The sequence below is a fragment of the Jaculus jaculus genome, chromosome 4 (assembly GCF_020740685.1).
Source record: "Jaculus jaculus isolate mJacJac1 chromosome 4, mJacJac1.mat.Y.cur, whole genome shotgun sequence".
Classification (NCBI taxonomy): domain Eukaryota; kingdom Metazoa; phylum Chordata; class Mammalia; order Rodentia; family Dipodidae; genus Jaculus; species Jaculus jaculus.
The window spans coordinates 157,322,637-157,347,749 of NC_059105.1; the positions used below are offsets into that span (position 1 = coordinate 157,322,637).

The window sequence follows — 25,113 nt, forward strand, 5'->3', positions numbered from 1 at the left end:
AAAGTCACCCATCTTCTTGCTTAACACAACAATCCCTTACTTTTTTTGTTGTTGTTTGGTTTTTTGGGGTAGGGTCTCACTCTAGCTCAGGCTGACCTGAATTCACTATGTCTCAGGGTGGTCTTGAACTCACAGTGATCCCCTCTGCCTCCCAAGTGCTGGGATTAAAGGAATGCACCACCATGCCCAGCTCCTTACTTTTTAAAAAATATTTTATTTTAATTTAATTTATTTGACAGAGAAAGAGGGAAAGGAACAGAGAGAGAGAGAGAGAGAGAGGAGGAAGAAAATGAATATGGGCACTCCAGGGCCTTTAGCCACTGCAAACGAACTCCAGATGCATGTGTCCTTGTGCATCTGGCTTATGTGGGTCCTGGAGAATCAAACCTGGGTCCTTTGACTTTGTAGGCAAATGCCTTAACAACTAAGCCATCCCTCCATCCTCCCTTATGTTTCTAATGTTTCTGTAGGTGATAACAGCCCTCGAACACACTGCCTGAGCCAGTGGAAACTGGTTTCACTCAGTTTACGAGGGAAGAAAGAAAAAGAACCAAGACTAGATTATATTTAGTGGATTGTTCCTGCTGGAATAGTCAGCATCCCTAAAGTGACTTCTGAGGCTGTTGCCAGGGTGGTGAGGGCAGGACTAACAAGCTGTCACTTACCTTGCTGTCCTCAAACTTGTCCCCAGGCTGGTGGTAGTCAAACCCTGGACTGCCATTGGAGGTAGATATCTTCAGGGGTGGCACAGGTGGGTTGTAGCTGGAGCCCTTGGGAGGTTTCTCTGAGCCCACAGGGACAGAGGAGTAGGGCCTGGGGCTGGCCTGGGGAGCCCTGGTGGGCTGGGATCGCATCACAGCTGTGCTCCTTCCTTTCCGCTGGTACTCGATGGGTGACTGCAGAGCTGCAGGATGAGAGGACTTGCCTTATGCTTGGAATCCCACAAGGATCTGAAGGCCTGCTAGGTTACTGGGATTTGTGCTAGGCATAATGTAGGTGTGAAGAAGCCACGACCCTTGTTTTGAAGGGACTGTGAGAACCAGGGCACCCCCCCCAAAAATTCAAACCCCCCAAAATGAAACAATAGTAAACAAGGCAGCAACTTTACTGCACCTCTTACAGGATGCCTGCAGGGTCCACAGTCTTTGTGTATCACCAATTTGTTTGGGAAGCTTAGGGTACTACTGAAATTTAGGATTAGCATTCACCTCTCATTTGTCTACAATCCCAGCACTTGGGAGTCTGAGGCAGGGGAACACAAGTTCAAGGCTGGCCTGGGCTACATAGTAAGACTGTGCCTCTAACATGCAAGAAAATGAACCCTCGTTAAGGGTGTGGTTAGATGAATTTTTTTCAAAAAAGTTTTTATTTATTTGCGAGAGAAAGAGGGAGTGACACACACACACACACACACACAGTGAGAGAGAGAGAGAGAGAGAGAGAAATGGACACACCAGGGCCTCTAGCCACAGCAAACAAATTCTAGATGCATGTGCCACCTTGCGCATCTGGCTTATATGGGTACTGGGGAATCGAATCTGGATCCTTAGGCTTTGAAGGCAAGTGCCATAACCACAAAGCAATCTCTCCAGCCCAAGAATTTTTTTCATTTATTTTTATTTTTATTTTTTTTGAGGTAGGGTCTCACTCTAGTTCAGGCTGACCTGGAATTCACTCTGTAGTCTCAGGGTGGACTCGAACTCAAGGTGATCCTCCTACCTCTGCCTCCCGAGTGCTGGGATTATAGGCGTGCGCCACCACGCCTGGTTTATTTTTGGTGTTTTTGAAGTAGGGTCCCACTGTAGCCCAGGCTTACCTGGAATTATATAGTCTCAGGGTGGCCTTGAACTCAGTGATTCTCCTACTTCTGCCTCCTGAGTGCTGGGGTTAAAGGTGTGCGCCACCACACCCAGCAAGTTCATTCTTTGTTTTAAAATTTATTTATTTGAGAGAGAGAGAGAGAGAGGGAGAGAATGAGTACACTGGGGCCTCTAGCCACTGCAAAAGAAGTCTAAATGCATGTGCCACTTTGTGCATCTGGCTTTAACGTGAGTACTGGGGAATTGAACCTGGATCCTTTGTGTTTGCTGGCAAGTACCTTAACCACTAAGCCATCTCTCCGGCCTTCACCTCCTCTCATTTGAAACTCTTAAGTCTCCATGAGCTCAGACCCAAGGATGCTCACAGATGTAAGGCTGCCTGAAATGGCCTTGCTACAAACCAGGCCCAGAGCATACCATTTAAGAAGTCTCGCTGTGTTTCTAAGACTTGATTGATGTCCTGCACCCAGGCCTGCTGGATGTCTGAGTTGGCAGCTTGCAGAATTAGTCTCTCAGAAGTTTCTCTGTTCATGAGTGCAAATTTGCAGGGGTCATTGTCCACGTTCTCCTCCAGGACCAAGTAATTCATCTGAAAGAAAGTAAATTGATCCTTTTCATATTTCATCTTATGGGTGAACAAAGTCATGAGCCTATTACCGTATCACCAGGAGAGGCTCCCAAACTTTGCCCTGGACTTGACAGTAAAGGCTGTGACTTCTGTCTTTGGGGAATGATATGACCAGGGGAACTACAGGATCATGCTAGAGACCAGCCCTGGCCCTCTCACTACCTGTTATTAGGCTGAATGAAATGGTTCTCCTTGGCCCTCCGCGTCCCCATTGGGGCCCTCACCTTGATGCTCCTCTTGAACATGTAGCCTGGGGTGAGGGACCCCTTTCTGAGCAGTTCACTAAAGATGACAATCTGCTCAAAGAGGAACACACGCCTTTCCTTGGTCCGGGACTGCATGCCGGCGTCCAGCTCAATCACATAGAACGTGTCCTGTTGCAGAAGCTTGCCCTGGGCTGTCAGGGTGCCCTGATGGAGACAGGAATCAAGAGAGCCCATGAAAGCTAGATGCACATGGGGCACAAGAGTCTGGAGTTCATTTGCAGTGGCTAGAGGCCCTGGTGTGCCCATTCTCTGTCTGTTTCTCTTGTCTCTCTCTCTGCTCACAAACAAATAAATAAAATTTAAAAAAAAAAGCTTTTAAAAAAGGTGGAGGGGGGGCGCTGGAGAGATGGTTTAGCGGTTAAGGCATTTGCCTTCAAAGCCAAAGGACCGCGGTGTGATTTTCCAGGACCCACGTTAGCCAGATGCACAAGGGGGCACACACATCTGGAGTTCAATTGCAGTGGCTAGAGGCCTTGGTGCACCCATTCTCTCCCTCTCTCTCTCTCTCTCTCTCTCTCTCTCTCTGCCTCTTTCTCTCTCTCTCAAGTAAATAAATAAATAATTTTTTTAAGCCCATGAAAAGTAGGGAGATGGACTCATCCTCTTTAGTGCCACAAGTCATGAGACATGAGAAGCAGACCTAATCAAAAGCCTTGGGGTGCTAACAAGACAGTAAGCTGGGATCTACCTACTCATCTAGGGTCCTTGGAGGCAAGGGTAAAAAAGATGATGAACTACTAAGAAATAGTGCCAAAAATGCCAGAGGAAGGTAGCTAAAAAGGAGTTATTTTGCTCTTCCTGTTTTTGTTTTTTTTTTTTTTAAATCAAAAGGAGAATAGAAGGTAAGTGGCACTTGGAGCTAGAAGTAACCTTCCTGGCCTTGCAGTTTTGAGAAGTGCAGGGGCTCCCTCCCTTGCCTGCCTGGCTCTGTTACAGCATGGGCCACAGACCCTGGGCATTCTCAAGGCCATGAACCTAAAACCAATTTGGGACCAAGGGCAGCAATGCACACAAGACCTCAAATAACCTGATAGGTTAGGACCCTTATTTCCTTCTATTATTTAAGATGGGGATATTCCAAATTATTAGACTCCTCCTAAGGTGAAGGTCACAGAATGCTCCTCTCCATTTTATAAGGTGCCATATAATTCTCTAGATCTTGTGATCCTTCTTAAAATGACTCCAGCTATCAGGCCACATATTAGCCAGCTGGGGTGGTTAAGCATGTCTGGTTTTCTAGCTGCTAATGAGATTTCCAGAGACAGCTTCAAAGGGAATTTGCCCAACTCAGCAAGTCTTCAGGGAACCTATCAAAAACCTTGCTTAGCCCAGCTTGGTGGCAGATGCCTTTAATCCAAGTACTCGGGAGGCAGAGATAGGAAGATCGCTGTGAGTATGAGGCCTGCTTGGGGCTGCATAGTGAACTCAGGGTCAGCTTGGGTTAGAACAAGACCCTACCTCGGGGAAAAAAAAAAAAAACAAAAAAACCCACAAAAACACAGTAAGACCCTCAAATTGGGAACAGTGGTCAGAGGACCTTTGAAATACACTCATGTACACAAACTTTTGTCCTTTATAGTGCAAATGTCAGCCATGCCCTGCACGTGATGCTTTATTCCAAACATTCCCTGGCACAGGGGTCGTTTTCTTTTGTGTTGCTGAGAAACACCTGACCTCTGCTTGGATCGTGGCTCCGTTACTGCCAAGGTCAACAGCCAAACAGGCTTATCACTACCCTGGTCCAAAGTTAATATTAAGCCAGTGACCAGCTAGCCAGGCAAGCTCCACAGAGTCTATTAATGTTACACAAGAACCCAATCAGGGCCACAGAGAGCCAGCATCCAGGGAAAGTCAGAGGGCCTGAGAGGGGGGTAATGACAGTGAGGTGCAAAAGCCACGTGCCCAGGCGGGAGGCACAGGCTCACTGCTCTGCCCAGCCCAGTTAGCTGCGGGAATGCGGAGGATTCTCTGCAACTTGATTATGGAAACAGGGGGCGATGGAGCTTGGTTTACTAAAGAACTACATACTCCTGTGTGCAGCCTTACACGCAGACACACACGTGTATCTGGAGTTCTACTTGGGCCGGACAGCACAGATAGATACCCTTCCTCCTCTCATCCTACAGAGGCTCAGAGCAAGCTAGCTAGACTCCTGGTTAGAAAAGACAGGGGCTTCAAGGTTAGAGGATAGATGGGGTTAGTTTGTTCAGAGTTGCTTTGGACTTGGCATAACACCAAGGGGGGGGGGGGTGTAAAATCTCGCTGGGACGACTGAAAGTGCCTAAGAACTCACAGTGCAATACTGCCAAGTAGCCCTATTTATGTCGATATCTGGCGTCTACCTTGGAAAGCTGGGAACCCAGGAAAGCAAACACCAATGAAGACAGCAAAGTGTGGAAGCCAGCTGGACGGACACACGGGGCTGGAGAAGGACAGCACAACCCCAATACAGCACCTCCTAACTATTTATGCCACCAGGCTGCCTTTCTTTTTTTTTTCAAGGTAAGGTTTCACTGTAGCCCAGACTGACCTGGAATTCACTATGTAGTCTCAGGGTGGCTTCGAACTCACGGTGATCCTCCTACCTCTGCCTCCCAAGTGCTGGGATTAAAGGCGTGCGTCACCACGCCCGGCTCTTGTCTTCTATCTGTACTAGTTAAGCTATTTTAACTTAGGAAGCGTGAAGGGGTAGGTGGGTGACCCTTCTATTTTTTAAATAAACATCTTATTTATTTACTTATATGAGAAAGGGGGTGGGGAGAATGGGCATGCCAGGGCCTCCAGCTGCTGAAAATGAACTCTAGACGCATGTGCCATCTTTGTTTATCTGGCTTACAAGGGTACTGGGGAATCTAACCTGGGTCCTTAGGTTTTGCAGGCAAGTGCCTTAAACACTAAGTAATCTCTCCAGCCGCCTATTTTATTTTATTGAGGTAGGGTCTTACTCTAGCCCAGGCTGACCTGGAATTTACTATGTATTCTCAGTCTGGCCTCACATTCATAGCAATCCTCCCACTTCAGCCTCCTGAGTGCTGGGATTAAAGGTGTGTGCCACCACATCCAGTGACACTTCTTTCTTAATTATCTCAGCTTCTAAGAATCCCCTTTCTCCAAAAATAAATAATGAAATCTGCCAGGCATGGTGGTTTACACCTTTAATCCCAGCACTCAGGAGGCAGAGGTAGGAGGATTGCCATGAGTTTGAGGCCACTCTGAGACTACATAGTAATTTCCAGGTTAGCCTGAGCTAGAGTGAGACCCTACCTTGAAAAAACAACAACAACAGTAACAACAAAAAAGAAATCTTTGGTTGAGAGAATACTGGAAAAGAGGATTATATCTACATCTTTCTCTGGGGGGGATTAGCAACAAGGTACCTGTCAGTTGCCATATTCATATTCAAGATCTGTTTAACTGTGTTAGAAGATTTGAAAATACACTAAAATAGTCATTCATTAAATATAAGTTAGGAAAATTGAGTTTGCTGTTATAAACTGAATTGTATACCCCCATGCCACACCAAATCCATGTGTTAGAGACCTAATCCCAGCACTCAGAATGTGATCTTATTGGCAGATGAGTCTTTACCAAGGTAATGAGGATGAAGTGAGCTCATCAGAGAGAGCTCTAATAAAATATGGCTGGTGTTTGTATAACAAGGAGAAGTCTGGGCACAGACACACCCCCAGAGGGATGGTGGTGTGAAGACACAGAGAGAATGCAATGGGAACATGAAGAGGTTAAGGAGGGACCATATGCCTGGGCTGCAGATCACTGAAAAATGAAGCTGGAGCTGAGCTGAAAACCTCCTGCCTGTGGACCAGCTGACAGAAAGCTAGAAAAAGCTATGGGGCATACAACCCTATGGGAGAGAGAAGTCATCAGTGGAGATGAACAACAGTGGACACTGCAAGCCATAAGTCTGACCAGCCAGGCCAAATGAGCCAGTGGGTGCAACAGTGGCATGGACAGATCTGCTCCATGGGAGGGAATACATGCCTGGTACTGAAAACCCATGATGGGGGAGGTCATCAGCCCTAGGGGTGTAAGCTGGTGTCTGGCTAAATGCATATATTATATTCACCACTACCCTGTAGGCACTTTTCTTAATGTTCATACTCATATTAACACAACTCTCATTTTTGGATTAAAGAAGCTTCTCTTTTCAGATGGCAGTGATCTCTGGGATGATTCAAAAGGCACTACAGAGCTGAGAAGTGACAGAGGAGTGTTCAGCACAGAAACATTTCTATCACATCCTTCAAGGCTTACATCCATTGCAGAAGAGGTGGTGGAAAGAATGTAAGAGCCAAAGGAAGGGTAGGACTCCTTACAATACACTCTTCCAGACACAAAATGGTCTGGATAACCGCAACCTTGCAATGCCTGACACTACCTATATAAGACCCTCATAATAGGAGGAAAAGATGATGACATCAAAATAAAAGAAAGACTAATTGAGAGGAGGAGGGGATATGATGGAGAGTGGATTTTTGAAGGGGAAAGTGGGGGAGGGGAAGAAATTATCATGATTTATTGCTTATAATTATGGAAGTTGTCAATGAGAAAAGTTAAAAAAAATAGAAAGAAGTCAAGGAGTGAAACTGGGAACAGACCCTTCCCTTACAGTTTTGAGGCAATATCTTTTTTTTTTTTTTACATTATGAGAGTTTTATTTTCCTATAAACATATTTTCTCTCTTGCCTTTGGCAGCTGTCTGTTAAGTCACTAGGGTTCCAATATCCTTTTTACTAAAAACACCTCTATGATAAAGATATATAAATTAAAAAAATTGCAAAAAGTAATCTTAATTTTTTACATGATGTCATGAATCTAAATCACATTGGACTGTCTTAATAAGGTAATAAATTCATTTGTATAACTGTAATAGCATAGTTAATATATAATTAACTGATATTAATTTACTTATAATGACAGCTACAAAAACAAGCTTTACAATGTTTAATGAAGTTGATTATATATTTCTGTCAACTATAAAATCCTTAAGTCTTAAAATCAAAATGTTTTTAATTACTGATTATTAGGAAGACACAATTAAATACAATATCTAAAAAGGCTATAAAATCTTAAAAATAACTTTCTGTATTTTTCTAAAATAAAACTACCTAATGCTAATTCTACCCAATGGTTACTATTAAGTTTATCATTTGAGTTTAATATAAAATTAATTCGGGGCTGGAGATATGGCTTAGTGGTTAAGGCACTTGCCTGCATAGCCAAAGGACCCAGGATCAATTCTCCAGAACTCACAAAGGCCAGATACACAAGGTGGTGCATGCATCTGGAGTACATTTGTAGTACCTGGAGGCCCTGGCACACCCATTCTTTCTCCTTCTCTCTCTTGCTCTTTCTCTCAAATAAATAAATAAAATAAAATATTTAAAAAATAATCTGATGAGAACTGTTATAATTTGTTTTTAAAAATTGTAATAACGCTGGGCGTGGTGGCGCATGCCTTTAATCCCAGAACTCGGGAGGCAGAGATAGGAGGATTGCTGAGAGTTCGAGGCCACCCTGAGATTACATAGTGAATTCCAGGTCAGCTGAGCAAGAGTGAGACCCTACCTTGAAAAAAAAAAAAAATTGTAATAAAACTAATAGTAATGATAAAGATTTCATCTTCTAAGATAACCTCAATTCCTAGGTGAAATGAATTAGCCTCAAGTTATAAATTTAATACCTTTGATTTAGAAATAACATACAAAGGGTGGAGAGACTGCTTAGTAGTTAAGGGGGTTGCATGTAAAGCTGAGGCCGTATCTTGACAATAGTTTGATCAGAATTTCAGCCTTCACAACTGTGACGATAAATTTCTGTGGCCTAAACCACTTAATTGAGGCAAGCACCTTAACCACTAAGCCATCTCTCCAGCCCCAACTACTCCATTTGGAATACTGCTATACCTGCTGTTGCCAACCACTACGTTCACTTAAGCCAGAATTCTTGTGATATGGGGCTATTTCCTTTAAGACTTGATTTCCCTTATTAAAGGACAGAAATGTGTCTTGTGATGTTGTAAAGCTTTAAATGTTCACTGACCTAAACATCTAGTCTCTGTAGAGGCTTGTTTAAAAGATCCACCCTCTAAAAAAGTATCCATTTTCCCACTTGGGTTTCTGGCGTATCACATCTCCTGCAGTGACTCACATCCCCACATTTCTCTATCAAGGAGGAAGAGTGGGTGCTGGGGAGATGGTTTAGTGGTTAAGGCCCTTGCCTGCAAAGCCTAAGGACCCAGATTTGATTCCCTAGGACCCACATAAAGCCAGATGCAAAAGGTGGCACATGCATCTGGAATTTGTTTGCAGTTGTTGGATGCTCTGGAATGCCCATTCTCTCTCTCAAATAAATAAGTAAATTAAAAAAAAAAAATAGCCGGGCATGGCGGTGCATGCCTTTTTTCCCAGCACTCGGGAGGCAGAGGTTGGAGGGTCACTGTGAGTTCGAGGTCTCCCTGAGACTACATAGTGTATTCCAGTTCAGCCTGAGCTAGAGTGAGACCCTACCTTGAAAAAAAAAAAAAAAAAAAAAAATATATATATATATATATATATATATGGAGCAGGGGAACAGGGGTAGGTGGGAGGGAATATCCAGAGGCATGCCCCCCTCACAATGACTGACTGCTTTCCTCATAACTCATAACCCACAACCCCATAGTGAATGCCAGCAATCCCACCGAGGAGGGCCCTCAGTGGAATGGGGGCAGAGAGGAGGGAAATGATGGTACTAATGCATGATGTGGCCATACAAAGTATCTACTTTAAAAAAAAAGGAAGGAGGAGGGAACATGGCCAGGTTCAAAGTTTCAAAAGACTTTGGGTCTTTCCAATCCTCTTGGAATTCTGACTCCAGTTTTGTCAAGAGCTCTACTTCCATTTACGCTGGACTCCAGGTCCGTGGAGGAGAGGAGAGGTGGGAGCACACAGAGGTTCGCAGGATGAGTCTCCATAGCTTGCATTCCTCCTGCCTAGATGAGTGGGGATTTAGAAGCATTCATTCCCTAAGGGCTCACCTCAAAACCCTGCAGGCGTCCCAGGTTCATCATGTCGTTGCAGCGTTTGGGAACAAGGCACATTAACTCCACTGCTTTCTGTGGGAAAGAACAAGTCACTAAGGAGGGAAATCAGCAATCAGCTCACAAAACTCAGCCTGGAAAACAGGGACTTTGCCTCTGCTAGTTCCTGTATTCATACAGATGGTGCTGGTTTCTGCTGCCTACTCTCAGAGGATCATGTATGCTGCAGACAGGAGCTGCTGGTTAAAAGCTCAGGGGCTCCAAGTCAGTCAGTGACCACATGTTGGGGAATGTTATACAGCTCATCATTTTTCTACCTCTCCACTTTTGTTGATCAAGTCACTTTCCTCCTCCTAGTTTCTTACTTCCACACTGCTTCCAAGCTGCCCAGGCAACAGCTTAGCCTGGTTTGTGAAACACTCAAGGTTTTCACCTAAAATAACCTGCTAGAATGGCTATAACCTCTGAGGATTAAAATAATCCTCATGGTGGCACAAAGGACTTCACTTAGGGAGTAATCCTTGGGGTACAGGTGGGGGAATAAAAATGGAATATCCTGGGCTGGGGGGATGGCTTAGCGGTTAAGGCGTTTGTCAAAGGACCCAGGTTTGATTCCTCAGGATCCACGTTAGCCAGATGCACAAGGGGGTGCACATAACTGGAGTTCGTTTGCTGAAGGCCCTGGTGCGCCCATTCTCTCTCTCTCCCTCTTTCTCTGCCAAATAAATAAATAAATAAAAATAAAATATTTTTAAAAATTGGAATATCTTATATGTTAGAGTTGGAGTCATGGATAAAGTTGTGTATTGACTTGCTTCAATTTTATCCAATCTCTGAAGGATACTGAGGTCAGATATCACCCTTTCCCATTTCATGTCATCAAGAGCCCAGAACAGAATTCCTGAGTCCTTAGTGACACTGCACTCAGTGAAACCCTCCATTCCTCATGCTGAACAGGCGAGGAGCTGGCCCAGACCCTGTGTCCTCCTGAGACAATCTTTTCCCTGCAGGGACATGTCACTCAATATGGTCACTAAGAACAGCAAGTATTACAAGCAGAAAACTCACCTCGATATCTGAACACTCCAAGCCAGCCTTCTCACTGTATCTCAGGAAGTCCTACCAAGGAGGGGAAGCAGGGAAGAGTGTGGGGAGGGGGGAAATCAATTAGTAAAATAGCGAGAGAGCTATAAAAAGACTTGTCATAAAAATGCAACAACACACCAAAGACTTTACTTTCTAAAAGAGGTAGTTTACAGTAGCTGAGAAATGAAATTATGAGTCATTGAGAATACTGAGAAAAACCCTAGAAAACTCAGAGTTCCAAAGCTGGGAAGAAGGCAGGGAAAGGGGAAGAAATGAGGGATTATGACAAGACAGATGGGAGAAAGGAAAAATGTCTCTTTCTTCTACTTAACCTGTTGTTTCCTAAAGAATAATCAAGTTATTCTGGTTTTTTTATTTTTTTTTTTTTTTTGAGACAGTGTCTCACTCTAGCCCAGGCTGACTTGGAACTCACTATATAGTCTCAGGGTGGCCTTGAACTCATGGCAATCCTCCTACCTCTGCCTCCCAAGTGCTGGGATTAAAGGTGTGCGCTACCATGCCTGATTTGTTATTATTATTATTATTATTTAGATTTTTGTTTATTGTGTTTGTTTGTTTGAGACCAGGTTGGCCACAAACTCATTGTCTTCCTGTCTCAGACTCCTGAGTGCTAAGATTACAGGTATGTGCCACTCTGCCCAGCTTGTTTTAATGACTGTGATAAAATAGAAAGTGAACTGTGGGCAGGGATACATTTCAGTGTTAGGGCACTTGTTTAACATGTGCAAAACCCTTGATTCAATCCCCAGTACTATAAGAATGAGAGAGAAATAGAGATACAGAGAGAGAGAAGGGGAGAGAAGAGGAGGAGAAGAAGGAGATGAAAAGACAGCAAGCAAACTTAAAGGCAGAAACAAAGGCCATGAAATCTAGCAATAAATCTGGACACTGAAAGAGTGACTAGCAGAAGAAATCCAAGCCTACACCTGCCCTATTAGTCCACAGCCCCTCTCAGGACCCTGTAGTGGGCACAGAATCTCGAGTTTGCTGGCTCTAAAGAGACACTTCTTGGGATGGAGAGATGGCTTAGCAGTTAAAGCACTTGCTGGCAAAGCCAAAAGACCCAGGTTTGATTCCCCAGTACCCACATAAGCCAGATGTACAATGTATTACATGCATCTGGAGTTTGTTTGCAGTGGCTTCTCTCTGGATCTTTCTCTCTCTCTGATTCTTTCTCTCTCTCAAATGAATAGAATAAATAAAATAATTTTAAAAAGAGAGACTTCTCTAGTTGGACCCACGTGCCCAGCTTCTTACCTTGAGAAGCAATTGGTATTTTGTTATTCTCTGAATGGGCTTGATAAGGAAGTCACTTAGTGTCAGCCTTTGATTTATCTCTTGTTTCACCTCCTGAAACAAACACAAGGGAGCCACATGAGAAACAAGGAGCCCACGAACTGGTTGCTTGGATCAGGTTCACAGACATGGATGACAGGTCTTCAACTTTCCTAGAAAAAACTTTGGAATGTTCGTGTTACGAACAATGCTTGCTTGAAATAGCACCAAGCCTTCTTTTCTAGTTTCCTTGCTTTCATGACAAGTGTCACACCCTCCTCACCCTAGTCAGTCCTGGGAGACAAACCTGAACAACTTTTTTGACTGTTCCCAAAAGAGTTAGCAAGAGGCTTCCCCTGGGACACACTAGGTCTATAAGGCGGGACCCTAAACTCAGATCTCCAGACACTCTGTGGAGAACTCTTCCTGAGGGAATGGGCCACTTCTCCACCAGCAGGTAAGTCCTTCCATACCGGGGCATCCACACACCTGGAGGGGCCGGATAGGACCTCTGGGAGCAGGGGCAGAGTACGAGGTGACTTCTCTGCAGTCACTTGAGAAGGACTGAAAACTTCCAGAACAGTCTCTATTACGGAATCATTCGACAAATGGAGGCTTCTCAACACAGTATGCAGAGTCACCTCAGCTCCATGCAAGCAAAGGTGCTTGTGGGAACAGAGCTAAGAAGCTAACGGCAATGTGGAGACAGTCTTCCCGACCTGAAGGTCTACAGGTGAAGCCTGAGCGCTGGAGAGCCCCCACATCCCAGTGTGATAGTCTCGGCTTGAGCATCCCACCCATCGCGTGTGGCTTACCTCAAAGTAGGCATCGTACTCGGCCACAATGTACTCCGAGCGCGGCTTGTTCTGGCAGTACCACACGTAGATGTGCAGCTTCCGCTCCTAACCAACAGGAGAGAAACAGCGACAGTCAGCTGTCTTGCACCTTCTCTTTCTCTCAGAGTCAAGGATAGAGAAGGACAAGGAAGTAAGAGGGCAGTGAAGTAGCAAAGATATAAAGAAGAAAAAAAAAAAAAGGCAAGAGCCCAGTTTTAAATTTCCAAGGAGGTTAAAACAAACAAACAAAAAGAGAGGCTAGGGAGATGGCTTAGTTGATAAAACACTTGCCACAAGCATGAGGACCTGAGGTCACATGGGTGGCCTGCCTGTAATCCCAGGGCTTGCAGACAGGGATCCCCAGGACAAGCTGGCTTAGCTAGACTTGCCAAATTGGTGAGCTTTGGGTTCAATGAGATACCTTGTCTCAATACAAAAGGTGGCGAGCAACCGAGGACGTCACTCAGTATCAACCCCTGGCCTCTACACGCACATACACGTACGCCTGCACCCACCCATGTGGGTGCTCTAACACGTGTGCACACATACCACATACATGTAAAAACAAAAATAGGGGCTGGAGAGATGGCTTAGTGGTTAAGGCGCTTGCCTGCAAAGCTAAGGATCTAGGTTCAATTCCCCAGGACCCATGTAAGCCAGATGCACAAGGTGGCACATGTGTCTGGAGTTCATTTGCAGTGGCAGGAGGTACGGACACACCCATTCTCTCTCTCTCAAGTAAGTAAGTAAATAAATAATTTTTTTTTGAAAAAGCAAAAACAACAAAAATGTGCTTGGGGGATCAGGCTCACTCAGTAAAGTGCTTGCTTTGGAAGCATAAGGACCTGAGTTAGGATCCCCAGCACCCACAAAACACACCAAGCAATGACATTGACTTTTGCCCCCTACATGAACATATGCACCTGCAATAATAGAAAGTCAAAAATACTCAGAGTCTCAGAGTGCTGAGAGAAGGGCAAACCCGAGAAGAGCACAAGAGCGGAGTGGTTTTAAAAATAAACATGGAGGAACCTGGGAAAAGGGGAGGACAACTGGGGTGATACTCACATGTTTAATAAAGAGCTGGGCCAGTCTGTCTTGCTCTTGGATACATTTTTCCAGTTCAGCTAAGAAAAAACTAAAAGAAGAGAGGGGCTAAGAGAAGGAAGCCATACTATCTGGAGATGTATGATCACTTAATGGCATAAATGTCTGAAGGTTCCCTGCAAATTCCCTCTCTCTCTCTGAGATCAGATTTGGGAAGAGAGCTCCAGGGTCAATCCTCAGGACACCCCAATTCTTGGGACAGCATGCATACTTACTCTTTTTTTTTTTTGTTTGTTTTGGTTTTTCAAGGTAGGGTCTTGCTCTAGCCCAGGCTGACCTGGAATTCACTATGTAGTCTCAGGCTGGCCTCGAACTCAAAGTGATCCTCCTATCTCTGTCTCCTGAGTGCTGGGGTTAAAGGTGTGTGCCACCACGCCCAGCTGACGTATACTTACTCTTTATGCCAGTCATAAATCTGGTGGATATTTCCAAACACGATTTTATCCTTTCCTCGCATATCCTCTGGGACCCCCTTCTCTTCTATTCTCTTCATGAAGCCCTGCAAAGTAGAGGCAATGTTAGCAGAAGACTTCCATGAGAGCATTCTGGGCCAAGCCCATCCCATCGCACCCACGGCAGCCCATTCTGTGTGGCTCTGAGGGCACATACCTCCTTTTAAATAACTTAAAATGTTTCAGGAGGAAAAGAAAACATAAAACTGTCGCTATCTGAAATTGTACAACTTCATTTCCCATTTCTGTGAATCCCCAGACCATTAAACAGAGTTATCTAGCTAAAGCACCCAGGTTAGGTAGGCCCAATATGTATCTGATCAGGTGAGTAGATGAACTCGGTGCCCTCGGCTCACCTCCACCACAATTCCCAGGTCCTTGACGTAGTCTTTCTCTGTCTGCACCAGCTCATTCAGCACAAACCTGAGTAGGTGATAAAAAGAGTGAGTGTTCCTCATTGTGGTTCAGCAGGAAATCTCCACACTTGAAGGCCAAGGGGAAAGTTCAGGTGGTTTATGACAATACCACCCCAAAGACCCTCAGTTAGCACACTGGAAAGGTGCCTTCAGGTACTCCCTAGACGAGAGACCTTCACTGAAGGGCTAAGGGTGTGAGGTCAGAGAGGGCTGATCCCTGGTGACACACAACAGCTGAACAAAGGATAATGCTCACTGTCTTACAATTCTCTTTCTATTCTTTTCTTTCTTTCTTTCTTTTTTTTTTTTTTCTGAGACAGTATCACGTATCTTTGGCTGGCCTTCATCTCCTTGGAAAGGATGACCTTGGACTTCTGATTCTCCCTTGTGCTGAAATTAGGGTGTGTACCACCATGCCTGGTTTTATGTGGTGGTGAGAATCAAACCCTGGGTTTTGTGCATGCCAGGCCATCACTCTAGTAAACGAGCTACATCTCCAGACTCCCTTTTCCGTCTTTATGCCTTAATGACTGCAGAGACACAGAGCAGAAAGAACCACTTTTGCAGAACTGAGTTATGAAAGCTTTGAGGCCAAGGGATGTTTATGCTTTTACTTCAGCTCTATTCTTCACATAACAAAAGAAGAAAGACATTTGTTTGATAACAAGCCTTACTAGCCTCAGAGGCACAGATTCTGTGTGAAGCTTTTACAGGACAGAATCTATAGTTGTTGGGTTGATATCCACAGTCACTGGCCTAGAGAATCCTGTCATGTCATGCCATACTCACAATTTTGATCACACACCCATGCCCCAGAATGCAGGATTGAGTAATGACAAGGACATTTACTCTCGTGGATTCTTTGGGAATTATTTCTGCCTCTTAGAGCATTTACTACATGCCAGTTACCTCATGTGGCTTTCCCCATGCTTATAACAGGCATGTATTATAAAGTATTTTTTATCTAAATGATAACACCGGGAAAAAGGAAAGGTTAGGTGACTTGTCCAAAACCACAATGTGAGAAGCAGAGACAGGATTTCAATCCAGGTGTTAAGGGTTCAAAGTCTTTCTCCTTTCCCCAGACCAGGCCTCTGAAGTCCCTGGAGCTACAATCCCTGTCTATACAGTTAAATGCTGTACAAGAGATGTCATGGTTATGCACAGGGAAGAGGAATGCTGTGTATCCACTGGAGTCTGGCTCTCATTATCTAATTTGAAATTAGAGGCATACTAGCACATTTTTGGCCCAACTGCCAGAAGGGATAAAGTTCTGAGATGTCAAAGAGGTCCATCACAAGGGTTATAACCATTTTGAACCCAGGAAGCAATTTATCTAAAGTTTTTATGCACTAAGAAATCACCAAATCTTGGGGATCTGGGATCCAGGGCACAGAGGGAGCAAAGTAACACATGCTGCTTGCTTTTTTTTTTTTTTTTTTTTTCAAGGTATGGTCTCACTCTGGTCCGGGCTGACCTGGAATTAACTCTGTCATCTCAGGGTGGCCTTGAACTCATGGCAATCCTCCTACCTCTGTCTCCCGAGTGCTGGGATTAAAGATTTGTGCCACCACGCCCGGCTAACACACATGCTCCAGAGCTTCCAACTAGCTCCTTCCCTCCAACACATGATCATGTGCTCCAAACCACAGGAAGGAACTGGCAATGTCAACTAGAAGCCTTTAGATTTATCTTTAGCATGGCCCAAGTTACTGCCTAGAAGAAAGTGGCCAAAGAAAACCCACATGCGTCTGGAGTTTGTTTCCAGTGGCTAGAGGCCCTGATGCACTCATTCACTCTCTTTCACTTGCTCTCTTTGCCTCTTTCTCTTGATCAAATAAATAAAATAATTTTTTTTAAAAAAGGATTTCTCAAAAAGATATGAAATAGGGGGCTGGAGAGGTTGCTTAGTGGTTAGGCACTTGCCTGTGAAGCCTAAGGACCCTGGTTTGAGGCTTGATTCCCTAGGACCCATGTAAGCACAAGGTAACGCATGCATCTGGAGTTTGTTTGCAGTGGCTCTCTCTCTTTAATAAGTAAATAAGATATTTAAAAAATATATATGAAATATATATATGGCAAAGCACTGCATAATTAACTGCCAAATAAACATAAAAATGCAATTCTTAGCTGGATGTAGTGGTGCATGCCTTTAATCCCAGCACTCGGGAGGCAGAGGTAGGAGGATTGCCATGAGTTCAAGGCCACCCTGAGACTACATAATGAATTTCAGGTCAGCCTGGGCCACAGTGAGACCCTACCTAAAAAAAAAAAAACAAAGCAATTTTTAAACTGGGCATCGTGGTGCATGCCTTTAAGCTCAGCACTTGGGAGGCAGAGGTAGGAGGATGACTATGAAGTTGAGACCACCCTGAGACTACAAAGTAAATTCCAGATCAGCATGGGCTAGAATGAAACCCTCCCTTTAAAAAAAGGGCGGGGGGGGGGTGCTGGAGAGATGGCTTAGCGGTTAAGCGCTTGCCTGTGAAGCCTAAGGACCCCGGTTCGAGGCTCAGTTCCCCAGGACCCATGTTAGCCAGATGCACAAGGGGGCGCATGCGTCTGGAGTTCGTTCGCAGTGGCTGGAGGCCCTGGCGCGCCCATTCTCATTCTCTCTCTCTCTCTCTGCCTCTTACTGTCTCTGTCTGTTGCTCTCAAATAAATAAAAACAAACAAAAAAAGTTTAAAAAAAAAAGTGAAAAAAAAAAAGGGCAGGGGGAGATGGAAGGATGGCTTAGTAGTTAAGGTGCTTTCCTGCAAAGCCAAAATACCCAGATCTTCTAGTCACTGCAAACAAACTCCAGATGTTTGCACCACCTTGTACATCTGTCTTACGTGGGTACTGGGGAATCAAACTGAGGTCCTTTGGCTTTGAAGGCAAGCGCCTTAACCACTAAGCCATCTTTCTAGCCCTCTTTTTAAATAATTAAAAAAAATATTTTATTTTTATTTATTTATTTATTTGTTAGTTACCTTTTTACATTGCTGTGACAAAATACCTGACTAAAGTAACCTAAGGAAGGGTAAGTAGACTTATTTTGGTTCACAGTGAGAGGGGACACAGTATATCATGGTGGGCAGAGGATGGTAGCAGGAAGGCCAGGAGGCTGGTCATGTTGAGTCCACAGTTACGAAACAGGGATGAATGGTGGTGTTCGGCTAAAGTTTTCTTTTGTTCCCTTTTACTCAGTCTAGGACTCCAGCCCATGGGATGGTGCCACCCACTCAGGGTAGATCTTGCTTCTTCAGCTAAGCCTTTCTGGAAATGCCCTCACAGACACAGCCTGAGGTATGTCTCCAAGGGGATTCTAAATCCAGTCAAAGTGATGACAAAGATTAACCATCACAGGCCCACTGGTAACTGTTCCCTTACCACAGGAAATTTCCAGAGGCTTGGCACTGGCTGTTTACTGTGTGGAGACACCTTTTCTCCATGGGCTAGTTCATTCTTTCCTCCTTGTCATTTTGCAACTTCCAGAACCATCTGGAGTTGCAGTAGCATAGCCTTATTCATATTTGATATCTTTATTTTGCTCTATTTTCTTTCTTTTTCCAGCTTCTAACCTATGACTTAGTTTATTTGGTTTGCCTATTTTTTTTTTTTCTTCCCATTAGAACTTAAGTTTGCCATGAGTGAAGACCTTCTTTTGTTTGCTGTTGTCTGTCTTATTCATTGATTCATCCACTGGGGTGGTAGCAGAGGCATTCAACAAGTGCCTGGTTTGAGGACCTACAAGTCCACACTCAACATTTTTCTTCTTTTGGACAAATGACTATGCGTTTTCATCTTTTCACCAGCAGCACTCATTTAACCGTTTGGTTTCCTACTGCCATCTCCAGATTGAGGTTCAGTTGTCCATACCCCTCACCGTCCAGCCTCTTACATGAGTTACCATTAAGCATTGATATGTCCTCTCTCTCACCATGGCCATGAAGCACAGCAGGTTAGAATAGGGACATAAACAGTAAGGGACATTCTACAGCTGGATTTTCAAGACAGCTCAGGATTCAAAGTGTGGAGTCTGGTGATCATGAGATAAGAGAGAAAACAGGTATAGGTGGTAAAAAAAAAAAATAAACCTTTTTGGTTTTTTTTTATAAGCTTTTGTTTATTTATTTATTTTTGAGAGAGGGAAAGAGGCAGAGTAAGTGAGAGAGAGAGAGAGAGAGAGAGAGAGAGAGAGAGAGAGAGAGAGAGAGTGAATGGACATGCCAGGGCCTCCAGCTATTGAAAACAAACTCCAGATGTGTGTGCCACCTTAATGCATCTGGCTTACGTGGGTCCTGGGGAATTGAGCCAAGGTCCTTTGCTTTTGTAGATAAGCGCCTTAACTGCTAAGCCATCTCTTCAGCCCCCTTTTTGGGTTTTTAGAGCAAAACCAGACAGCATATTATTTGGACAATGGCATAAATACTGCTCATAAGCCCATTCAACCTAGGTGACAAGTTTGTGACTGGTTTTTCCCAAGGACTGTCTGTCAAAGCTTTCACCTTCCTGTTGTAAGTCTTGCTTCAGCTTGATGAAGGACTGGGCACAGCTCTAGATCCACCTTACTGGTATAACAGCCACTTGAGAAGCTAAGGGGGATCAACTTTTTGCAGGGCCCAAAAAATTTCTCTTTGGGATGGATATTTCACTCAGCACATTTTTAGGGTTCTCCCTGAGTACCAAAAAAGTTGGGGGGGGGGAGACATGCATTTAGAGTTTACACAGCCTTGCTCCTACCCACTATGCAGTAGCAGGTTTTTTTTTTTGTTGTTGTTTGTTTGTTTGTTTTTCAAGATAGGATCTGGCTCTGGCTCAGGCTGACCTGGAATTAACTATGTAGTCTAGGGTGGCCTTGAACTCACAGCGATCCTCCTATCTCTGCCTCCCGAGTGCTGGGATTAAAGGCATGCACCACCATGCTGGTGCAGCTGTTTTGATACCAGGCTCTTGATACGATATGCTCTCACTTTTGCTTCCTAGGAAACAAAGCCATAAATGTCTACTTTGCTTATTTCCCAGCAATGAAAGGACTTGGCCTTAGTTTGTTTTGTGAATTTTCAGGTCTGTGCCAAGTAGCTAAAGGACGGATGAATGTAAGGAAGAAGGGAGGGGCCCTTCACCGCTGCCTTCCCCTTTCTTGCTGCCGCTCACAATCTCACATGATGAACTGTGTCCAAGACTCACTTGGCAGCTTTCTGCCAGGAGAATCAACCCCAGAGTTGCAAACTAAAGTTCTGGAGGGGCTACGGGTCTACACTACGGGCACACAATATCTTCTCTATTACCACAGATAGCAGAAGATTGACTTCACATCAAGGCATGTAACGTAAACCTTACAGTCATGTGGGTTTTTGTGAAATGCCAATTGTGTCCTCCCACTCACCATTCCAAGGGGAGAAGAGGTTATTTTAGAATTAAAATCACAAATGGAAGTAAAACTAAAGCTCTTGGAAAAGTAGCAGAAACAGGTCCCACTAGGCTGCACAGTGCTTCCTATGCCCACCTGCCTACATTTGCAGCCTATCTCTTCAGGTGACTTCCACTGCGCTTCTGCCAGAGCCAGGGAGTCTGTGGGTCCACAGAGTGGTGGCAATGATCCCACTGTTCTCTGAACTCTACTGCTGTCCTTTCGGCAGTATGTCTTACGGTTCTATCACATCTTGGTTAGAACTATATTCTGTCAATCACAGCTCCTTGTTTATGAGAGCTGCGCTATATAGACCTTGGTCACCTTCACTTCCAAAAGGTAAGAGCAGCAGGACGACAGCACAGAGCATCCCTAGCTAATGCTGCCTGGCCCACTGTCTGGTGCACACACGCTCCAGGGTGGGATTTGAGAAGCACCTACATTCTGCCTCGCAGAGCCTTGGCTTTCTGTTCCTCTTCCAGGTTTCTAGGAGGTGTTGGAGGAGTCATCCCTTCATTCAGGCAGCCTGTGGGGTCTTTCAAGCTCCCCCGGTAGGAACCCCCTTCCAGAGTCTAGAAAGAGAAGAATACATAGTCTCAGAGTGTACACTGGAAAGTCATTTTCTAGCCCTTGTCCCTCCTGCTTAGCCACACACAACTTGGTGTCAGCAGCCAAGGCTGTTCTCTGCACCACAGTAGAGCTTTAGCAATCGGGGGCTCCTCCCGTCCTGTAGTAGGAGCCCCTGAGTTTCCACACACAAGCAGCACACATTTGTCATCCATGTGCTGCCAACTGCCCAGGCATAATGCAACTGTCACACAACTTATCTCTGGGTAAGGACTCCAGCAGCAAAGCTAATTATGACAATTCTATACCAAATAAGGAGTTAGAAAGAAAAACCATTTTTGTAGGACTTCCAAATACAAATTGATAAGCAAAGGGTGGTGACAGAACTATTGTGGTAAAAATCATGCCTTATTAGGGCTGGAGAGATGGCTTAGTGGTTAAGGCACTTGCCTGCAAAGCCAAAGGACCCAGGCTCAATTCTCCAGGACTCACATAGGCCAGATGCACAAGGTGGTACATGTGCCTTGAGTTTGTTTGCAGTAGCTGGAGGCCCTGGCATGCCCATTCTCTCTCTCCCACCCCTTCCCCTCGCTCTTCCTCTTTCTCTCTCATAGATAAATAAATAAAATATTTTTAAAAATTGGGCTGGAGGCCAGACGTTGTGGCACATGCCTTTAATTCCAGCACTCGGGAGACAGAGGTAGGACGATCGCTATGAGTTCAAGACCACCTTGAGACTACATAGTTAATTCCAGGTCAGCCTGGACCAGAGTGAGACCCTGCTTCGAAAAACCAATATATATATATCGGGCTGGAGAGATGGCTTAGTGGTTAAAGTGTTGGCCTGCAAAGCCAAAGGATCCCAGTTTGATTCTTCAGGACCCACATAAGCCAGATGCACAAGGTGGCACATGTGTCTGGAGTTTGTTTGCAGTGGCTGGAGGCCCTGGTGTGCCCGTTCTCTATCTCTCTCGTTCTCAAATACATAAAATATATTAAAAAATAGAAAATAAAATAAAAAATAATGCTTTGTTAAATAGCTATAATTCTTTGGATGAGGACAATGAGATGTAGTTAAGAAATAACCAACAGATTGATTTAGCCTTTTCTAAAAATGTCTTTCCTAAGGTTATTTACCAAGGGCTTTCTTTTATTTGTTAACCCTCATTTCTGTGGATTAAAGTACCGCAGGACTGATAAAAATAAATAAATGGATTAATACAGTACTCCAGAGGAGCCTAGGGAAAGGAACCTGAATCCTAGTCCCATATCTGCTAGTGACTGGGTGATCTCACAGGAGACATCTAAAGTTGTTTCATTTTTCCCAAGTTTTTGGATTATATTCTACCCTTTCAATGGATGTCTAAGGAACAGAGAAAGTATTTGTGCAACCTCTGTGCAAAGTTATGAGAACTATACAATGGGGGGGGGGCATTTTCCCTCTGTGGCTGACACTGACAGCAATAAGGATACTCAAGATGGGGCCAATCTGATATATGTATTTTTTCCAAGTGCCTTGGAAGAAGTACCACCCAATGACATTTAGTACTGTGTGAAATGGTAGCAGCAACATGGATAAATAAATCGCAGGACTAGAGATCAAGGTCAAGGTGAGCAAATAACTATAACACAAACATGGGAGGCTTCCAAACTATGCAAGATGCCTAGCCAGACCATCTTCTGTGGCAGTGGTTGGAAATGCTGGTCCTCAGATTCAAGTCACAAAGATCAACAAGGGTCATCCAAAGAGACGGGGACAACGGGCTGCAGCCTGGTCTTAATCTGCACTCGAGCACTGTCACTCTGTTGGTTACTACACGTTAACACAGGCCAAACAGAAGTCGGGAAGAACATTCCAGGGAAATGAAGCAAAGCCAATGAGATGCTTGATATGAGGAAAAAGGGAGACTCTTAGTACTTGAGTGTGCAAACCTTAATGTTGACTCTTGATAACAACCTTCTCCCCAGCTTTTAACTGGGGAGATGTTACTGAGGGACGGATATGGCTTTGTTTCCAACAGTAGGGTTAAAATGGCAATGTTTTCTGGCTTGAGAGACTTTCTTTCCACTTCACATAAGGGTATTTACAGAACAAGTAGTCACCATGGAAGTTGTTACATCCAGCACGGCAGTATAGGCTAAAAATATAGAAAGGTCAAGAAGGGTTTAGCTACATTTATAGATATAGGATCTGTAACCTGCTATTAAGGAAATTAGAATGTCTGGTGCTGAGGCTTGACAAGCCAGTGACATGTCCCTTGGTGCCATCATTAGAGACAGGCTCCCACAAAGACAGACCCAGCTGGTGATAGATCTGATTAGTGCCTTTTACTTCCTGTCCCTCCTTCCCACTATCCTGCTGTGGCCTTTGATCTGTAGCCTGCTGGCTGATGGAAGGCGAACGCTAGGCTCAGCAGACAGGCCTGCACTCTGTCTCCGGGATGACCACGGCAAATCCTGCTGGGCATGGCCCACTCTCAATCCATGTACACAGCTGGAGTCCCCAGCTGTTCAGGAGGGTTGTAAAAGCTGTAGGAAGTACAGCCTTGTTGAAGGAAGTTCGTCACTGGGGGAGGGGGGTCTTGAGGTGTTACAACCCAGCCAGTTGGCTGCAGACTCTCTACTTCCTCCCTGTGGATGTGGTGCCAGATTCCTGCTCCTGCTGTGCTTTCCTCCTGTGATGGATTCTACCTTCTGGAAGTTTAAGACAAAACAAACTCTTTCCTTCCCCTAAGCTGCTTCTAGTTGGGTATTTTGTCCCAGTGACGAGAAAGCAATGGATATAGAAAATGGATACCAGAAGTGCAACAGACCATATTCTTAGTGTTTTAGAATTGGAAGGTGGAAGAATTTTGGAACTTTGGGCTAGAGAAGCCTTGCAATGCTGCAAACAGAGCTTCAGGAGCCATTCTGGTGAGAGTTAGAACCAGAAGCCCAAGAAAAACACAGACAGAGGGGCTCAACTGATGGAGTTTCAGAAGGGAACAAGGACTCTACCAGAAAATAAACTGGAGGCAGTTCATGTGATGCTCTGCTAATGAAACTGGCTGCATTCTGCCCATGACCTAAGAACTTGAACACAGTTTAATTTAAAAGTAATAGACTAAGCCAGGTATGATGGCGCACGCCTTTAATCCCAGCACTCGGGAGGCAGAGGTAGGAGGATCACTGTGAGTTTGAGGCCATCCTGAGACTACATAGTGAATTACAGGTCAGCCTGGGCCAGAGTGAGACCCTACCTCGAAAAAAAAAAAAAAAAAAAAAAAAAAGAAACAGACTAATATATGTGGCAAAGGAAATTTTAAGATAAAATGATATTTAGTCTGGTATAGATTTTCTTTTTAAAATATTTTATTTTTCTTTATTTGAGAGAGAGAGAGAGAGAGAGAAATAGGCAGAGGAAGAGAGAGAATGGGCATGCCAGGTCCTCCAGCCACTGCTAATGAACTCCAGATGCATATGCCTCCTTGTGCATCTGGCTTATGTGGGTACTGGGGAGTCGAACACGGATCCTTAGGCTTTGCAGGCAAGTGCCTTAAGCACTAAGCCATCTCTCCAGCCCCTGGTATAGCTTTTTTTATCTGCCCTGATTCAGATCTACAACAAAAGAACAAAATACAGAGCAGAAAACTGAAAAATCCATAGTTTAGCCAGGCGTGGTGGCACACGCCTTTAATCCCAGCACTTGGGAGGCAGAGGAGGATTGCCGGGAGTTCGAGGCCACCCTGAGACTCCCTAGTGAATTCCAGGTCAGCCTGGGCTAGAGTGAGACCCTACCTCAAAAAACAAAAAACAAAACAAAACAAAACAAAAATCCATAGTTTAGTACAGAAAGAAACATGAGCAAGCTTAAGGTCCCATACACAGAAACTGCTTCTGTGTCTTCTGCTATAATTGTTAGATTACCACCCCTAAAGATAAGCCAACTGGCTTGGCATGGTGGCACACGCCTTTAGTCCCAGCACTTAGGAGACAGAGGTAGGAGGACTGCTGTATGAGGCCACCCTGAGACTACATATTGAATTTCAGGTCAGCCTGGGCTAGAGTGAGACCCTATCTCAAAAAACCACACACATACACAAAACATAAGCCAACTGTTCTATACTGGGACAATAGGAAGGATGCCTTAAGAGCATGATCTGACTTATTGAAGGCTGAAGATAGTAAATATACTAATTCTTTTTTAAAAAAATTGTTTATTTTT

General features: G+C 44.5%; 1 protein-coding gene across 20 annotated transcripts in view; it reads right to left on the reverse strand.

The window, feature by feature from the left end:
- Nucleotides 1-25,113, reverse strand: part of Kalrn (kalirin RhoGEF kinase) — a 724,529-nt gene that overhangs the window by 64,796 nt on the left and 634,620 nt on the right. For all 20 annotated transcript variants that reach the window (XM_045147196.1, XM_045147195.1, XM_045147193.1 and 17 more), the window contains 11 exons: nt 20,784-20,914; nt 14,887-14,953; nt 14,474-14,577; nt 14,040-14,109; nt 12,951-13,037; nt 12,118-12,210; nt 10,822-10,872; nt 9,751-9,828; nt 2,673-2,858; nt 2,238-2,409; nt 666-904 (listed from right to left, as the gene is read on the reverse strand). In XM_045147196.1, the coding sequence (XP_045003131.1) occupies nt 666-904; nt 2,238-2,409; nt 2,673-2,858; nt 9,751-9,828; nt 10,822-10,872; nt 12,118-12,210; nt 12,951-13,037; nt 14,040-14,109; nt 14,474-14,577; nt 14,887-14,953; nt 20,784-20,914 (1,278 nt within the window). The remainder of the gene's footprint in view (nt 1-665; nt 905-2,237; nt 2,410-2,672; nt 2,859-9,750; nt 9,829-10,821; nt 10,873-12,117; nt 12,211-12,950; nt 13,038-14,039; nt 14,110-14,473; nt 14,578-14,886; nt 14,954-20,783; nt 20,915-25,113) is intronic.